This window comes from Micrasema longulum, unplaced genomic scaffold (genome assembly GCF_059751315.1).
Source record: "Micrasema longulum isolate JH-2025_06_02 unplaced genomic scaffold, ASM5975131v1 h1tg000044l, whole genome shotgun sequence".
NCBI lineage: Eukaryota > Metazoa > Arthropoda > Insecta > Trichoptera > Brachycentridae > Micrasema > Micrasema longulum.
Genome location: NW_028277251.1, coordinates 28197 through 46429, shown reverse-complemented (window position 1 = coordinate 46429; position 18233 = coordinate 28197). Strand labels below are relative to the sequence as shown.

The 18233-nt window shown below is 35.7% G+C and overlaps 3 protein-coding genes across 3 annotated transcripts; 2 read left to right on the top strand and 1 right to left on the bottom strand.

Annotated features, from left to right (window-relative positions):
• Positions 1–1974: 1974 nt before the first annotated feature.
• Positions 1975–6089, bottom strand: LOC148285250 (uncharacterized). The gene has a single exon (XM_088227540.1). It carries the CDS (start codon positions 5844–5846, stop codon positions 4359–4361), a length of 1488 nt encoding a protein of 495 aa, XP_088083666.1. The 5' UTR covers positions 5847–6089; the 3' UTR covers positions 1975–4358.
• Positions 6090–7192: 1103 nt separating this feature from the next.
• On the top strand, positions 7193–8896 carry LOC148285249 (uncharacterized). The gene has a single exon (XM_088227597.1). It carries the CDS (start codon positions 7462–7464, stop codon positions 8872–8874), a length of 1413 nt encoding a protein of 470 aa, XP_088083723.1. The 5' UTR covers positions 7193–7461; the 3' UTR covers positions 8875–8896.
• A 5292-nt stretch (positions 8897–14188) lies between these two features.
• LOC148285248 (uncharacterized) lies at positions 14189–15854 on the top strand. Its single transcript, XM_088227583.1, has one exon. It carries the CDS (start codon positions 14299–14301, stop codon positions 15721–15723), a length of 1425 nt encoding a protein of 474 aa, XP_088083709.1. The 5' UTR covers positions 14189–14298; the 3' UTR covers positions 15724–15854.
• Positions 15855–18233: the final 2379 nt, after the last annotated feature.

Below are 18233 nucleotides of genomic sequence, written 5' to 3'. Positions count from 1 at the left end.
GAAGTTAAGTTCTGACTCAGACTGCGTCCTTCCTTATAAATCCCCAAGCTCACGACCAATTGTTCCTGCAACCCCAACTACATTGCAGGATAAAATTATAGTAACACCAACCACCACACCTCCAAACAAAACATAATCCCGCATGTACAATGGAATGGGCCGGGCTCCGTTCATTGTACATGTCACTAAATTCCAGGTAGATTGCAACACCCAAACCAACCTTTACGACATTGACTTTGGTCGCTTCCTTCATAAGAATAATATCCAGATGGTCTGGAACGGAATTAAATCTGGCGGCCTCCGTGGTGTAGTGGTCAAGACGCTTGACTCACACACGAAAGGTTTCGGGTTCGATTCCCGGTGAGAACACAAAAAAATAAATGTGATTTTTCTGAAGCCTGGGTGTTCTGTGATGTAATTCACCACTGGAATTGGGCCTCCTGGCCTGTTGTGGTGCAACAAAAAAAAAAACAAATAAATAAAGTAACTGAGTGTCTGTGGGGTTTAAGACAGCGAACGAAGCCAATTCGTTTGTCAATTCAGAAATTTTGAAAACAGCGAAATATAACGCATTTGTACCTACTTTCCAGGTTACAAAACAGGGTGTAACCAAGGGTATTCCCTCACACTGGTCCGAACAGGACAAAGTGGAGAATGCTGAGGTATTGGTAAACGGTAAACGGGTTTGGTAAAGTAATAAAGGCCCGACGACTGAATTATCGATCGAGAACAGGTGACGTAGTCGAATGGAAACCTTCCCGCACGGTTGTCCTGACTTTCGACTCCAAGGCACTCCCATCCCACACCTCAATATCCAATGTCTCACTCCTCGTAGAGCTCTACGTGTTTCCGACCATCCAGTGCTACAAGTGCTGTAAATTCGGGCACACAAAAACTATCTGCAGATCTTCCGCACGCTGCTACAAATGTAGTTCCTCACATAATGGGGAGACCTGCACTGTAGCAGAGAATGCGCAAAAATGCCTAAACTGCTCTGGAAATCATTCAGCCATCAGCAAGATATGTCCAGAACTGAAAAGGCAACACAACATCAAGCATACAATGGCCGATAAAAGCACCTCGTTTGTTGAGGCTTCTAAGGTGTTCGGAAGAGCAACGGTTTCATACGCAGAAATCGCTTCCAAAGCGCCAATTCCCTAAAAACCGTTTCCAGAAATCAGTGGAGAGGAAGTCAAAATCAGAAAAACTTCCTTTCTAATCCAATACTCCCAAACCTGGTTCCTCCCTCCTATTTTTCCCGAAAGGACAACTTCCATCTGGGTCCAATAGAGGTGCTTTCCCCAGCACAGTCATCACCCAATTCATCATTAATCTCCACACTCCTAAATCTACTTCTCTCACTCCTTCAGAATAATACTGAAATACCGTCCAACGTTGCTCACCAACTTCAACATATTAACTCAATTTTAAATATTCACAATGACTCCTCCGACGAGGATTCTACAGTGGAATGCCCATAGCCTCTTAAATAAAAAAGAAGATCTTCTTCATACCATGCAAGAAGAATAAGTCTCTTTCGCCGCCATTTTGGAAACATGGATGATCCCGGGATCTAATGCCAGGTTCTGGGGGTTCCATTGTCTCCGGGATGATAGCGATGATGGGAGGGGTGGTTCTGCCCTTCTCATCAAAATTCCCTTCCCTTTACCTTTTTATAATTAGGATGAAGTATTTACTTTAATTTTAAAGTCTATTTTTTTACTTACATTTTTTTCTCCTAGAATCATCGTATTTATAACATAATTGAAAAATCTGTAATAATGAGTTTTTTAATGAGTTTTGGAATGAAAACTGCGGAACTCATCCATTTTGGATACTACTCGTAAATTATTTACTGCCAGTAAAGTAGGCGACAACAAAGAGGAAAAATAAAATGCTTTAAAAATGACCAACAAAATATTGGGTTAAAATAGGGTTAATACAAGACACAGGATTACATTATAGATAAAAAGATTGCTTAATAGAAGGTTTAATACATCATATTTAAAAGTCAAGCGGTGAATTATGCACAGTAACAAATAATAAAATATGTTAGGTTATTAAAATGAAACCATGTTTCACATTTTTCATGCTTATTATCACAACCGTTACCTCCCGTGACCTAAATAATAGAGTACATAAAATCATTATTTAAAATATTGTATTCTATTAACTAGAGATGGCGTATGTAATTACGCTTCCTGCTATCAATGGTGCTCTAGAGGCCGGCATATCCGTAGGCTTGGACACATCCTTACCCGACGACCTAAAGCTCCCCCTCTGCTCAACTGGAACATCCGTTAGGCGCTACAACTTCACTCTATTATCCGTATACCGCCAATACAGAGATAACCCCATGTGCGATCAGTACCTATGCGCTGCATATGGGGTCCTTATGACCGGACTGGTTCGCACGTAGGAGTGAATTTGGATAGAGACGCGGTAACCAAAGATGCTGCATTCCAGATTCCGATGACAGAAGAGGAAGGCCGTGCGATTTCCCGTGCACCAACGGTAGAGCTAGTGAGAGACATAGTGACTCTGATAGTCGCAACGAAGGTGAATATGTGGCTACAGAACCACCATACAGGCCAGGGCGTAGCAGCTGGGTACACAGCTAAAGTCTTGAGGTTAAAGCTGCCTAACGCTAACGACCAGCTCCGCACTACCCTGGCACATACTATCAGCCACTGGGCATCAACCCTCTATGTAATACGACTTGCTGGTGTCCCTGGTATCCGTGAGACAGTAGCTCTCGTAGGTTATGACGTCGTTGGTGTAACGTTTGCCAATGATGTTTCTATAAGGTTCAGGACAATGCCTGCTGGTACACACAGGGTTGCAGTTTGCTTCGAGGGAGCTAAAAGACTGCTACGGTCAAAAGTCGCAGCATTCTGCCCAGATATTAAAGACATATCTATTTTACTGTTTCCATTATTTGTATTTCAGTAAGTTAATAAAGTTATTGCCTTATTCGCGGGGTGTATGTTAAGTACTGATTTTACATTTTCTATACTGGCAACTCATATAAGACTGTAAATATTCCTTTCCTTCCCAAATCCTTCCTTTTTTAAAACTCTTGTTGCTTCTACCGTTCTGTGAGAAAGTCACATGTGAAAATTCACCTCTCTGATAAATCTTTATCATATACTGCGTCAGCATATTCGTACAAAGTGAAGTTTAGTGTGTTATAAATAGACTGAATTGTACAGTTCATCATCATCTACAACATCTACACGATACCGGTATATACCGGCACGAATGTGCTGCAACAATAGTGAAGTGCTTCATATAAGAAACAATCGGAAGAACTTTAAAAGTAAGTAACAATTCCATACAGTCCGCTAAAACTCTGAAATCTCGCTGTGATCAGTTACTCAATGTCTGAGAGGCATTGAACGGACCAAACATTCCTTTTTGGTTAAATATAATTCAATTTCCGTATAAAAACAACAACATAGTTATTACAATATTTAGGGATTACATTTTTAATGAATTTCAATGAAATGGAAAAGATTTTTTATGCGCTCACAACTGATGTAAAGGGACCCTGGAGAAATTTTTTGGCAAGTTACATTCAGAAATATTTACTAGGTACTCGCATAATAATTATGAATATTACTTACACATTGTAATATAATATTGATTCGAGCCTTTACAAGTGGAATTCCACTTGCAATTACGAATGACACTATGTGCATTACAAATGATTTTATTTGAATAATAGATACTTAGAATGTAATTGGATATATTTAATTATATATGTAAACAAAATTTAACCCCGAGGAATTGTTATATCAAGAAAAACAAAGAAACATTTCAAGAGAATATGGAAGACTTGGCATTTATACAGTCGGCTGGTATTCATAGTTAATGGATCACTATAAAACAGTGCATCCAATCATGGATGTAACAGTTAATGTGATCTCTTAATATGGGCAATACAGACCATTAGTCACGTAGAAAAGATGGGTCGACGACATTGCCTCTATTGCCGGTAAAACGTGGATGATGAAAGAGGGTGATAGGAAGGAATGGAGACGTTTGGAAGAGGCCTTTATCCAGCAGTGGAGAGAATAAGGCTGCAGAAGAAAGAAGAAAGAAAGAAAGTCACGTAAAATACTAAACCTGGATATTATTTTCTTAAAAAATTAATTGTCTTGTCATTTTGTGTAAAAATAAAAAGCCCCGAATTAATTTCTTATTCTTAATTATTGAGTATCAGTGTTAATTAAGGTCCTGATGTCACTGCGACTCGTAAAGATCTATTGTGACGCATGTGTTAACCTAGCCACTTTGGCATTACAGCATGGGATCTACGGCAATATATTTTTACTTAAACAAGATATATTTACAGTCTATTTGATTTTTCTTCTGTCTACCGTGTCGTTAACTTTATACTGGATTCCATGGATTCTCCCCATGTGCTTGTTGACACTGGAACTGTGACAAAACTTCATCAAACAAACAGGACACGAATAGTTCTTTTCTTTAGTGTGTTTCCGCATGTGATACCTCAGTTTCTCAGAACTGAAGAAAGAGTTCCCGCAAAGATCACACTTGAACGGACGCAGACCGATGTGTCGCTGAATATGCTTTACTAAGTTCTTCTTCATTCGCGTTCGGAATTCGCAGAGATCACACAAAAAGCTTTTTTCTGCGCTGTGAACTTTGGCGTGATTGCACAGTTCGACGCGAGTAACAAACATCATGCCGCAGGTCTCACAGCTGAAGTTTTTGATGTTGTAATGTCGATTCATGTGGCTCTTCAACGTTTCTTGCGATTTCAGTGTTTTTCCGCAAATTATGCAGGTAAAGTCGGTCGCGTTTTCATGCACACTTTGATGTCTTTTATAGTTCTGTTTGTGCCTGAACTGTTTGCCGCAAGTATCGCAGATAAAATCCATTCTTCCCGTGTGGATCTTCATGTGCATGGTTAGGTTAGTCTTCTGGGAGAACCGGTTGCCGCATATTTCACATTTGAACGGTCTCTCGCCCGTGTGAACTCGAAGATGATTGAGAAGTTTGAATTTGCGGGGCGCGGTAAAAGAACACTCCGGGCAATGGAATCTTTTGTCCGCTTGTCTGTACCCTGAAATCATTTTTTGTATCTTTTCTTCGCTGTGCATATTGTTAATATGTTTTTCTAATGTGTACTTGCTGCCTAGAACTTTACTGCAGATATCGCAACACACCTTCCCATCGTTTTCATTTTTAGGACTTAAATGTTTGGACTCAGACTCGACGGGGGATAATGATTCATTCCTCGAGAGGTTATCCGATTCAACGTCTGCATCGGAAAGTATTTCTTCTAATCTAAAAGAAGACTTCCGTTTTTTTTTCGACGTCGCTCTTTTTAATTTTTTATTCGATTTAGATTTTTTCGTAAGATGTTTAATACTTTTTGGGTAAGGTACTTCGTCATAATCGAGTTTATCTATTTCTTGGTAGCTGTAATCGTCTTCTATTTTTATTTCAAACTTCGAGGTGTCGATTTCATCTTTAACAGCACTTGGAATGGTATTTGTTGTTGGATTGAGTTCACCGGATACGTAGAATTTTCTGATGAGTGAATCCGTCAGTTCACACTTCACTCTAAAGTTATCAACGATGTCCAGTTCTCTAGAGCACGGAGAACATATTATATCAGGAAGGCCATCCTGTTCTAATATTTGAACTCCAGCACACTGCATTATTCTATCGGAAATGGAAATGGAAATAGACTCATTTCTTTCGAATATAGAATCAGAGCTTTCATTACATTCTGATAAACAAATTCGACACAGCGAACTTAATTTATTGGACCTATTTGCTAAAATATCCTTTATTTCTAGTTCGGTTTTCATTTTCAGTTGCAGTTATAGTCGAACAATTTAAGAGAAAGTTCGAGACAAAAATGTGATAGTTACAAAAGTTCTTCGTACTTAATGTAAATATGTTTTTTTCCTCGGCAAATTTGTAATTTAGTTACTTTTCCTTGCTTCATTTGCGTACCGCAGTATTTTTGTTTCCTCTACTTGTCAAAATACTGTCAAATGTCAAAGTCGAAAGTCAAAATAAAAATGCCAAAGTTGAAACACAGAAAAACGAACTATACAGACTTGTAATAAAGTTGTCTATGCAATTGGTTCTTCTTCTTTTTCTTCGTTTTTTATGTCCTTATCGGTTATTAGTATATTTTGATATTAGTGTTAGTAATATAATATACAAGTTAGTGAGTTAGTTATTAATATTTTGAAAACTTTGCATAATACATAACATATTTACATCTTAACATTATTCATAACTAAATATTTACAAAGAATTTAAAATAAATGTTTATTGGGTGGGGACAGGAGAGTTAGGATACGAACTGGGATATATCAGAGAGGTCAGATAGGAACTCAGGATAACAATCATGTATGGAGTATAAAAAAAAACACGGTTAAAATCTTCCTCCTCAAGCTGACATTTGCAAATGGTAGAGTCCCGTACATGAATTTCGAACATGTGAGAACCATTGCGGCAGTGCTCAATGCGTATTCTGAATATGGAGGATGTCTCAAACTTCTTTAGAATCACTTTGGAAAACTACGGCTTTACTGTTACATTTAGCTTCAGTTGGAAAAGATACCTACCCTTGGCTTGGGAGGAGGCTACCCAATATTCTGGTCCTGTGGAAAGTTACTTCTCTTTAGTCATAACAAGGAGATCACCCAGCGGTAGTTAATTACGATAGGCAGGATCCCCGGAGTGGACAGCCCCCTTTGCTAACGCGTCCACTCTTTCGTTCCCGGGAATACCACAATGGCAAAGGATTCAAGACATAACAATGCTCTAATTGGATGCTTCTGATAAAGAAAGAAAAAATCTAGTTTCCTCGCAGAGCCCGTCCTCGAGATAAAGAGAATGGAGGGGATTTGATTTTTTGTAACTCATTCAAGGAATCCGACAGTTTTTTTTTACAAATTAATACGTTATTTTCAATTAAAAATATAGTAAACAGAATCATATTTTTTTACGGCACACAAAATCAACCGCCACCTATGTAAGTCATAGACCCTTACCTTAGTATACTCTAAGGTTAAAATAACACCTCATTGAGACTTGACTGAATAAATTTAATATAATAAACTATTTTTTTTTTTTCAAATATGGCGTAAATTTAATTTTTTAATCACATATTTTTATGGTATCAATTTTCTCTATGGTTTAATAGTTGCGGTATATAACATCGAAGTGTCAAGTTGTCAAATAAGGAAAAATATGGCAATTGAGAACCGACAGACCTTTGTAATAACAGATTTGAAATGCTTGATGGTTTACAGTGAGAATGTTGACTTTATATATCTATCAATTTTAATAAAAAGCGCGATGTTTTTAAATGTAAAAAATTTGACGCAATTTCAAAACAATTAAATTAGACAAAACGACTACACTTTTGTATTCATAATTGTTTGATAACTCACCCTCATCTTCAATATGAACAGTGTCATTGAAGTGGAAGAGTTTTTACTTAAAAAATCCGAAAAGTTGGAACAGTTGTGCCGGGTTTGCTTGTCAGAAAATATTGAACAAGCTAAATGTGTTTATGAAGATTACGAATCAGGGAATATCGCGTCTGTGATGATGTTGTGCGCGCGAGTGCAGATAGTCTGCCAGGACGGTTTGCCCGATATCATCTGCGCTCAGTGCTTAGGGGACCTGGAGGCTGCTAACACCTTCAGGGTCAGGTGCGAACTCTCCGACTCTCTCCTGAGGAAGGTTTACAGCAACTCCGACCGGAGTAAGATCCAGGAGAAGGGAGAGGTCACAGAGACACAAGATGTAAAGGAAGAATTATCGTGTGAGCCATGGATTAAATCAGAATTAGAAGATAATTTAGATAGCGATGATCCATTAATTGGAAGTTCTTTAGTAGATCTTGATTTTAAACCAGTTAAAAAGCGCCTTAGAGATTCCGAAGTTGCTTCGAAATGTAAAAAATCTAAATCTCAATGCACCGCTGATGTTTCCATTTTAAAATTGACTAGCAGAAATCATAAAATTAAATCTTTTGTTTGTAAACTGTGCAGTCGGCCACTCAGCTCGAAAAAATCTCTCGAAAACCACATCCGCACCATGCACTGCGAGAAAAGGACTTTAAAAATGGGAAACGTCTCCGGATTCGGAAAGGATCGAAAGTTCAACTGTTCCGAGTGTCCTTATTCAACTCCGTGGCGAAAGGCTCTTGTGTCTCATTCGAGGACCCATACGGGGGAAAAACCGTACAAGTGCGACATCTGTCAGGGATGCTTTACTCAGCCTAGCAGTTTGAGCGCACACAAAAGATTGCACAGTGATCAGATGTATTTCACATGCCCCGTCTGTGGTAAGCAGTTCAAACACAAACAGAAGTTGGAGAGCCACAAAAAGGTTCACAGTGATGTCAAGAACTTCAAATGCGAACTGTGCTCAAAAGCTTTTAAATCCAAAGAAAGTCTCACAACCCATACTAAACGCCATTTAAACATACGCGATTACAGCTGCGAGCATTGCGGGCTTACATTTGTCGCTTTGGAAGACCTCATCAACCACGCTAAAAAGCACACGGATGTCAAGAAGTTCGAGTGCCATATTTGCGAGTTTAAAACCCGCATTAAGCGAGTTTTGATCAGCCATTTACGGCGGCATACTGGAGAGAAAAATTTCAAATGTGAGATCTGCGAGTTTTCTTCGTACGAGGTATACACCTTAAGGCGGCATATGAAGAAACACACACAAGAAAAGGATTATTCTTGTCCCATTTGTCAAATCAAGTTTACCCACAGTCCAAGTGTCAATAGACACATGTTGCGAATACACAAAATTGAATATAGACACAACGATCACACAGATAGAAGAGTTATCAAATAAACATCTATTATATATTTTAAAATAGTTTTTATTTCACTTCCATGTTTTGTTTTCTTTTTTATTATTATTATTAATTTTAAGCGAGCAGCTTAAAGCCGATATGCTTAAATCTATTTAAACGAAAGTTAGTTATTGGCTCACTTTAACTTTTCCAAAAACAAATCTAATCCATTTTTGAACCCATTGAGATCAGCTCTTGTGGCAGCTTATTCCAACTATCAACATCTCTATTGCTCAGGAAATGCTTCCGTGGATCTAAATAGATTGGATCTCGTTTTCTCCAGCCTGAGACTGAGGCCTCGAAGACGAGCATCTTGTTTAAGCTTGAACATGGGATCCAAATCTGGGCAGCTATAGTGACTGTTGAGTATCTTGTATGTATCTATCGGGTCACCCCTTTCTTGCCGTTCCTGCAGCGTTGTGAGACTGAGAGTTTCCAGTCTCTCCACATGGAAGCTGTTTTAGGGTCGACGACAACTTTGCAGCTCGTCTTTGGACTCTTTCCAACAAGTTGATATCCTTAACGAAATAAGGATTCCATATCTGAAACCCGTATTCGAGAGTAGGTCTGATATATGTTTTGTATATTTTTAAGTAGCATAATTGGTGTTATATATGAGAAGGCTTTTTTTATCAAGTGGATAATTTAATTGGATTTTTATGTTATGTTTAATATGTGACATTCCCATTTTAAATCATCTGTTATTGTTATTCCAAGGTCTTTTTGTTGTTTCACAATATTCAAATCTACACCATTCAGACTATATTTAAATTTGGGTTTTACTAAACCATTTTACTTTTAGTAGGAAAAACGGAAGTTGATTTATCAATAATGCAAGTAAGTCGATAGGTGTAAAATTTTAAGAAATATAGATATCAAATGAAGGAAGAATGTAAGTCGTCACTAAAACTAGCAAATCAGATAAAACTTCTCTACTGATTTTTAGTTTTTTTTTTTGATGTTTGAGAAAGCGCCGTCAGCACAGAAAAAATATGAAAAAGACATGCTACATATATAACTCTCTGACAGGATAAGAAACATCGAGATATGTAAAGGATCAGGAGTACACAACAAACGTAGTTGAAAGAGTGGCTAATCTGAAATGGTCATTTGTGGACATATTGCCAGATTAAAAGACCAAAGATGGATGATGTATGGAAGAGGCTTATGTTAATGGCTGTGTGATTATGATATCATTGAGATATCTTTAAAAGAAGTTTGATTTAAGTCATTTAAATACACTCATGTATAAAAATAAGAGGTATAGAGAGGGCTGAAGCAAGTTTAAAAAAAAAATATGTGTGACGTATTTACTTTAAGTTTTATATTTATATTTTGAAAATGTGAAATCTGTAATCTGTTTTTTTTATTTTTTAAATGTCATTCATTACCTTGCTTTTTTTGTCAAAGACTATGATTTCTATAATAAAACAAAATAAATAACATTTTCTAAAACAAAAGATTGAATAGTAGCTATAATAAGAGAATAGCACACATCAATAATTTGATTAATGAATTTGCAGAATTCATCCATTTTGAATACTTCTTGTATATTATTTACTGCAAGTAAGGTAGGCTGACAGAGAGGAAAAAATAAATGCTCCAGAAATGACCTACAAAATGTTGTCATCAAACAGGGTTACAAAATACAAGATTACATCATAGATAGAATGATTAAAAGGATAACATTTAATAATTTAAAATACAAGCGGCGAATGAGGAACTTCAGCCCTATGGGAAATTGGATACAAGAAATTTTTTCTTAGGCGCGGTATAAATTAGAGCATAAAATTATATGGCTAAGTTTCTTAAAAATGTATGAATAAAATATAACTACTTTGAATGACGTCACTAGTTAATAAAAGAATCATTTTTGCAAACCAGTTGTAATAATATTTATGTTGTCTGTGCCTTAATAAAATACTTATGTGATCTTGTAGCAAATATTATAAATGTTCAAAATGTTGTAAACAATTTACCAGACCTGAATTTACCAGTCTTACCAAAGGGTAAGCGCTCGTTGGTCAAAATGAAATAAAAGTGAAACTAAACCTAGAAGTTTTATTGATAATTTTAAAATAATAAATCATTAATAAAAAATACACAAGAAAATAATAATAATACTAAACCAAGCAACTAAGAAATCCGAAGGAAATTGAAATGACTAAACAAAGCAATCTGGCGCCCCCTGGAAATGACAAAAGTAAGCCAATTCTTTCACCACCGGACTTTTGAAATGAAACTATGTTTCACATTTTTAACGCTTATTCATTTTATTTAATTTCTGTGCAAAAATAACACAGAAAATACAATATTTAGGAATGACATTTTTAATGAATTTGGATGAAATTAAAAAAGTTTATTTATGTATTAGCTCACTATCGATGTAAAGGGACCCTGGCAAAATTTTTGGCGAGTTATATTCAGAAATTTTTACTAGGTGGATCTTTACTCGCATAATAATTATGAATATTATTTACACATTGTAATTTAATATTGATTTAAGCCTTTACAAGTGGAATTCTACTTGCAATTACGAGTAGCAATATGTGCTTTAAACATTATTTTATTTGAATAATATATACTTAGACTGTAATTGGATACAACAAAATACAAAATTTATTCCCGAGGAATTATTATATCAAGATCAAGAAAAACAGAGACATTTTAATTGAATGTGGAAGACTAATGGCTGGTATTCATATTCATAGTTCACTATAAAACTTACGAATCAATTACGAATGACACTATGTGCATTACAAATGATTTTGTTTGAATAATAGATACTTAGAATGTCTTTATAATTATATTTGTAAACAAAATTTATCCTCGGGGAATTGTTATATAAAAAAAACAGAAACATTTCAAGTGAATATGGAAGACTTAGAATTTATACAATTGGCTGGTATTCATAGTTCACTATAAAACAGTCCATCCAATCATGGATGTTACATATAGTGTGATCTCTTAAATCAAAGTAATACAGACCATTAGTCACGTAAAATACTAAACCTGGATATTCCTTTCTTAAAAAATTAATTGTCTTGTCATTTTGTGTAAAATCAAAAAGCCCCAATTTAATTTCTTACTCTAAATTATTGAAGCTCAGTGCTAATTAACGTCCTGATGTCACTGCGACTCGTGATGATCTATTGTGACGCATGTGTTAACCTAGTCACTTTTCAATTACACCATGGAATCCGTCACAATATATTTCTAGTGAAGCTAAATTTAAAATCTATTTTATTATTCTTCTGTCTCCGTGTCATTAACTTTATACCGGACAAAATACAAATAATAAAAAAATTACTTTAATAGTAATTAAACCTAGATGTTCTCTAGAGCACGGAAAACATGATTATATCAGGAAGGCAATCCTGTTCTAATATTTGAACTCCAGCGCACTGCATTATTCTATCGGAAATGGAAATAGACTCATTTCTTTCGAATATAGAGTCAGAGCTTTCATTTCGACACAGCGAACTTAATTTATTAGACCTATTTGCTAAAATATCATTTATTTCTAGTTCGATTTTCAGTTGCAGTTATAGTCGAACAATTAAGAGAAAGTTCGAGAATTACAAAAGTTCTTTGTACTTAATGTACATATGCTTTTTCCTCGGCGTAATTTTGTTACTTTTCCTTGCTTCATTTGTGTACCGTAATATTTTTGTTTCCTCAATTTGTCAAGATACTGTCAAATGTCAAAATAAAAGATGCCAAAGTTGAACCACAGAAAAACGAACTATACAGATCTTTGAATAAAGTTGTCTATGCAATTGGTTCTTTTTCTTCTTAGTTTTTTTAGGCTTTTTCACCCCTAACTGGGGTGTTTTAGCCAGTGTCGAGTTTTAGATTTTATTTATTTAAATATGTGTTAGTTATACATACAAGTTAGTTAGTAAGTATTTTATATTTCACATTACATATACTTTACATAATATATAACTTATATACAACTTATACTATTGAAAACTACACATTTACATCAAATTTTGAATATATGTTTATTGGGTGGGGACAGAAAGTTAGAATATGAATAGGGAATGGGACGTTGATATGGAAGAGGTTGGATAGGAACTCAGGATAACAATCATTTATGGGGCATAAAAAAAAACATGAATTAGATTTTCCTGCTCAAGCTGACATTTGCACATGGCAGAGTCTCAGACATGGATTCTGAACAAATGAGAATCATTACAACAGTGCCCATTGCGCATTTTGCATATTTTTATTTTATTTATTTGGAATGGAAGATATCTCAAATTTATTCAGAATCACTGTAAAAATCAAGTTTTTTCTGTTACATTTAGTTTCAATTGGAAAATGTATCATCAAATGGCTTGGGAGGAGGCTACTCAATATTCTTGTCATATGCGAAGTTGCTTCTCTTTTGTCATAAAGAAAAGATCACCTAGGGGTAGGAAATTACCATAGGCGATCCCCGGAAAGGACCACGTCCTTTGCCAACGCGTACACCTTTTTGTTACCGGGAATATCATGGCTAGGGATCCAAGACATAACAATGTTTTTATTGGATGCCTCTAATAAAAAAGAAGAAAACGAGTTTCCATGCAGAGTTCGTCTTTGGGATAAGAAGATGGGAGGTGTTTGATTTTTTGTGAGCTTAAAGCGTACTTGACAGCTTCTCGGATTACAATACATTCCGCTGTAAATAATATTCGTTATTGAGCAATTTGTACAATCTTTGAGAGGCGTTGTCTTCACAATAAATGGCCGAACCCGTGGGATGGCGAATCTGACCGAGATTCATCAGTGTAGACAATTCTCCAACCTATCCATCTTGACGAGCGAAGACGGTTGAATGTACACCGGGGCTGTAAGTGGCTTTCAACTCCGAATGTGAGTTCATTATTTACGGTCTGGAACTGTATCCATAGTGCCGCACGATTAATCAAATTGAGATCCATCCGATGGATCCGGTGGTTTCTCTTAATCATCCATGTTTCAAAAATATTGCAACACAAAGAAATTAAATATTTACAAATGTGAAAAAAAAAGTTTTGTTACCTGGTTTGAGGTTTCAGGACAATCAGAATAAAACAAAACTAAAACCAACTAATTCTAATAAAGGCACTTAAAAGTATAAAAACTTTATATCCCCACTGTTTTTTAACAAAATAGTATGTTATTTTCAATCAAAAATATATTAAACACAATTATAATTTTCTGACACAAAATCAACCGCCACCAATGTAAGTCATAGACTTATGCACGACTTATGCAATTGGTTAATGACAGCCACTGCATCTGACATTTGACGTCCGACATAAAACTTTATTATTTAATCTATGGACTAAGGACAGATTTAGACAATTTAGATTTATTCGTGATTTTGTTTAAGTGTTGTGTTTTGGTTGCACTTTTCTTCAGTTAACTGTGTAAAAATAGTCGAGTTGAAAATGAAGCTTGAATATGAAATTCAGGACATTCTTACTAATAAATCTGAGAAATTAAAGACGCTGTGCCGAATATGTTTATCATCAGAAAACTCTGGACAATTCATATCACTTTTTGAAGTAAACAATTCAACTTCTGCGTCTGAAAAAATAGCCCTTTGCACAAAAGTGCAGTTAGAAAACAGTGATGGCCTCCCTGGCAATATTTGTGAATTTTGTAGCGAGAAATTAGAAATTGCACACAGTTTTAGAATAAAATGTGAATACTCAGATTCATTGTTGAAAAAAATATATTTCAACGTCGTGCACGCCGGGATTGTTAAAGAAATACAAGAATTACCTAGCACGTCTGTCATCCTCAAAGACGAAGTAGAGGCAATCGACGATTGGATCAAATTTGAAGAGGATAATCACAGTGATGGAAGCATAAAAGATTTTGGCCATGAGAACATCGCCTCACTTACAGAATCTTTAAAACTAGGTAAAAATAATGACTCGGATGGGACAGAAAAGTGCGAAAAAATTGCGACAGAGTCAAAAAAAGTTGTAGCCAAAATGAATGTGAAAAAAAAATCCAAAATATCTTTGTGCAATGGTGACGGTACCAAAAAATTCTTGTGCCATTTGTGCAATAAGGGACTAAGTACTAAGTATTCTCTCGAGAAGCACGTGGCGAGTATGCATCGCGATGAAAAAAAGCTTAAATCGGTAAAAATGTATCAATGTTCCGAGTGTTCGTATTCTACGCCTCGCAGTTACACCTTGGGGTATCATATGTCAATACACACAGGAGAAAAGCCTTTCCAATGTGATATTTGCGAGCGTCGATTCGCACAACCCAGCTCCTTGTACGTGCACAAGAAAAGCCACAGTGACAAAATGTACTACACTTGTGCGGAATGCGGAAAACAATTCAAGCATAAGTTCATCTACGAAAACCACAAAAACGTGCATAACAATATTAAGAAATTCACTTGCGCTATTTGCAATAAAGGTCTCCGCTCGCAGCAAACTTTAGAAGACCACATGAACAGACATTACAACATCAAAAACTTTAGCTGTGAAATCTGCGGTTCTACATTTGTTACGCGGGTCGAGTTGATCAGCCATGGAAAGAAACACAGCGACGAGAAACGTTTCCAGTGCAGCATTTGCGAGTATCGTTGCAATGTGAAAAAGAGTCTGGAAACTCACGTGTTGCGGCACACGGGGAAGCGACTCTTCAAGTGCGAGCTTTGCGAGTTGTCGTGTTACACGCGAGTCGAACTTAAACTTCACATGAGAAAACACACCAAGGAGAAGAATTACTCCTGTCCGGTATGCCAAATCAAATTCTCGCGCAGTACCGGAGTCAATAAGCACATGATGTACACGCACGGAATACAATATAAGATAAATGACACGACTGATCGAAGAATAATTAAATAATTAATTTAATCAACAATATTTTGAGAATGGTATGGAATAAAAGATAATATATGGAATAAACTTATATTATGGAAACATACAGTCAACAATTAAATTACAAGGTTAAAAGACAGACCAGCGAAGTTTCTAAATAATAATTATGCATATTCAATTATGGCACATTCCTTAATATGTGCGTGCGTGTAATATATACATGTAAGGATGCGTGTTTGTGTGTATTTGTATGATTATTGAACTGAAGTGGAATTAGACTTAGTTATTAATAGGCGACGTTTATGGATAAATATTTCATTTTAATTAATTTCAAGGCATAATTTAGTCGAGCTTTTTAATAAAATAAGCAGTCTTTTCATCATCCTGTAAAAATAATAAAAATGGCATATGCGGTGTTGTAACTTAAGGGTTAATATGGCGGTCTGGACATTTATAGGGTCTCATCTGAATTTTGATATTAAATTAGGACTGTTTTAACTAGTATACATATTGACCAACAATGTTTTAAGTAAGTCCAAATTTTTGCTGACCGGCTGGATTTCCTCCCTAAGATGTTATTTAGATCGAAATTTGTTGTAACAGCGAAGGAAAACCAATGACAAGCGCTGAAAATGCCTAGACTTCCATATACCCTTCTCAATAATGTTTTCCTTTTCTGTTGCAACTAATTTAGATAGTAAATATTATTTATTAACTGTTTGGTCTTGCTGACCGAATTTGTCTTGTATTTAGTTTTTTGCTTCATATCATTATTTTTTTTATTTTTAATTGTCCAGTAATAAATCAATGTCTCAGGAAGGCAAAAAATAAGACTGAAAACAAAAGACAGCTTTCACGGGGTAGTGGCTAAGACGCTCAACTAACTCACAGAAGGTTCTGGGCCCGATTCCCAGTGAGAAAACAAAAATTTAATGTGACTTCTCTTGCTTGGGTGTTTAGTGCTGTAATTACGAACGCTATCTTCATCTGTAAATATCGAGACGGTACACTTCTGTACTATCTCTATCTACCTCGGTATGTTCTGCCGACTTGTCATCTCGACGTCACATGATCGAATCCAACCAATAAATGACCCCGAAAATTTAGTCCACGTTCCTTACTGCATTGAAATTTAAGATAGTTCTCATTTATATTTTAAATAGGCTTCTTTAATAAAAAGTGCCCACTTCAAAGCGATCATAAATTCCAATTCAAGTAAAAAATGCTAGCTTAAACATGGTTTTTATATGACTTTTGACATATGCCATTTGAGAAGTTCACATTTATCTTCAATTTTATATACAAGTTAAATTAAGTTTTCTGTATGAAAAATAGAATATGCATACAATTTTTTTTTTCTGAACATTTTCATTAACAGGTTACCGACGAAGGTACTTAACATTTTCATACAAATATGTGTATTTCAATGGATGAATCTCACCCACACGATAAAGGTTTCAGTTTTTTTACTTGACAAAAGTAAACCGAGGGAAGATTTAAGGAAATTGGATGTTTAAACATAGGCAGAATGGTGAATGTTACACAGTGCGTAAAGTGGTCACTTAAACCAGCCAATGGCAGGTCATAAGCCCTGTTAATCCATATTCCCTTCTCAAAAAAGGTTTTCGCTTTCTGCTGCAACAAATTTAGATCGAAATAACTCCCTAGGAAAGAAATCCAGCCTGTCTGCAAACATTTGGACATACTCAAAACATTTTTGAATTAACTAACCGGGGTAAGAAGAAGTATAAAAATTGGCAAATTGTTTTCAGGCGTTGCCCAGTAGGTGAATTGGTTAAGTTGGATAAATCTCACCCACATGATAAAGGTTTCACCTCTTTTACTTCACACAAGTAAACAGATGGAAGAGTTGATGAAATATGGATGTTTTAACATAGGCAGAATGGTGAATGTTACACAGTGTGTAAAGTGGCCACTTAAACCAGCCAATGACAGGGCTTATGACCTGTAAATGCCTAGACTTCCATATTCCCTTCTCAAAATGTTTTCCCTCTCTGTTGCAACAAATTTAGATTTATAATTTACTTTGTGAAGTTCTGTACTTGTAATTTAGGTTACAATGTAAGGAATTATGTAAAAAAATATAGCCCAATTTGCACTGTTCTAACTAATGAAAGACTCGTATATATTTTTAAAAATAAATTAAAATGAATAAAGAAAAGCATTTTTTTTTTAAATCTTCAACACATTCACAGTTATGCCATCTATAGACGTCCAAATTGTGTCTCTCATTTAGGAAATGTCCAAAAGACATTGAAGCAGTGGTGTAGTCCTAAATAAAAAAGTACCAGAGCGCACCGCCACCACTATGGTAATTTTTTTTGTACATTTTTAAGAAATTTTGCAGTACAATTAAGTGCTGTAATTTTTACTGCGCGCAAGAAAACATTTTTTGTAGCCAATTTCCTGTCGGGCTAAAGTTGCTCATTCTCAACCCGAGTACCTACAACTTGTATTGCTGTAATCTGTAGCTAACTTCATGGTATGTTACCGTAGAATGGTTTTCCTGCATATGG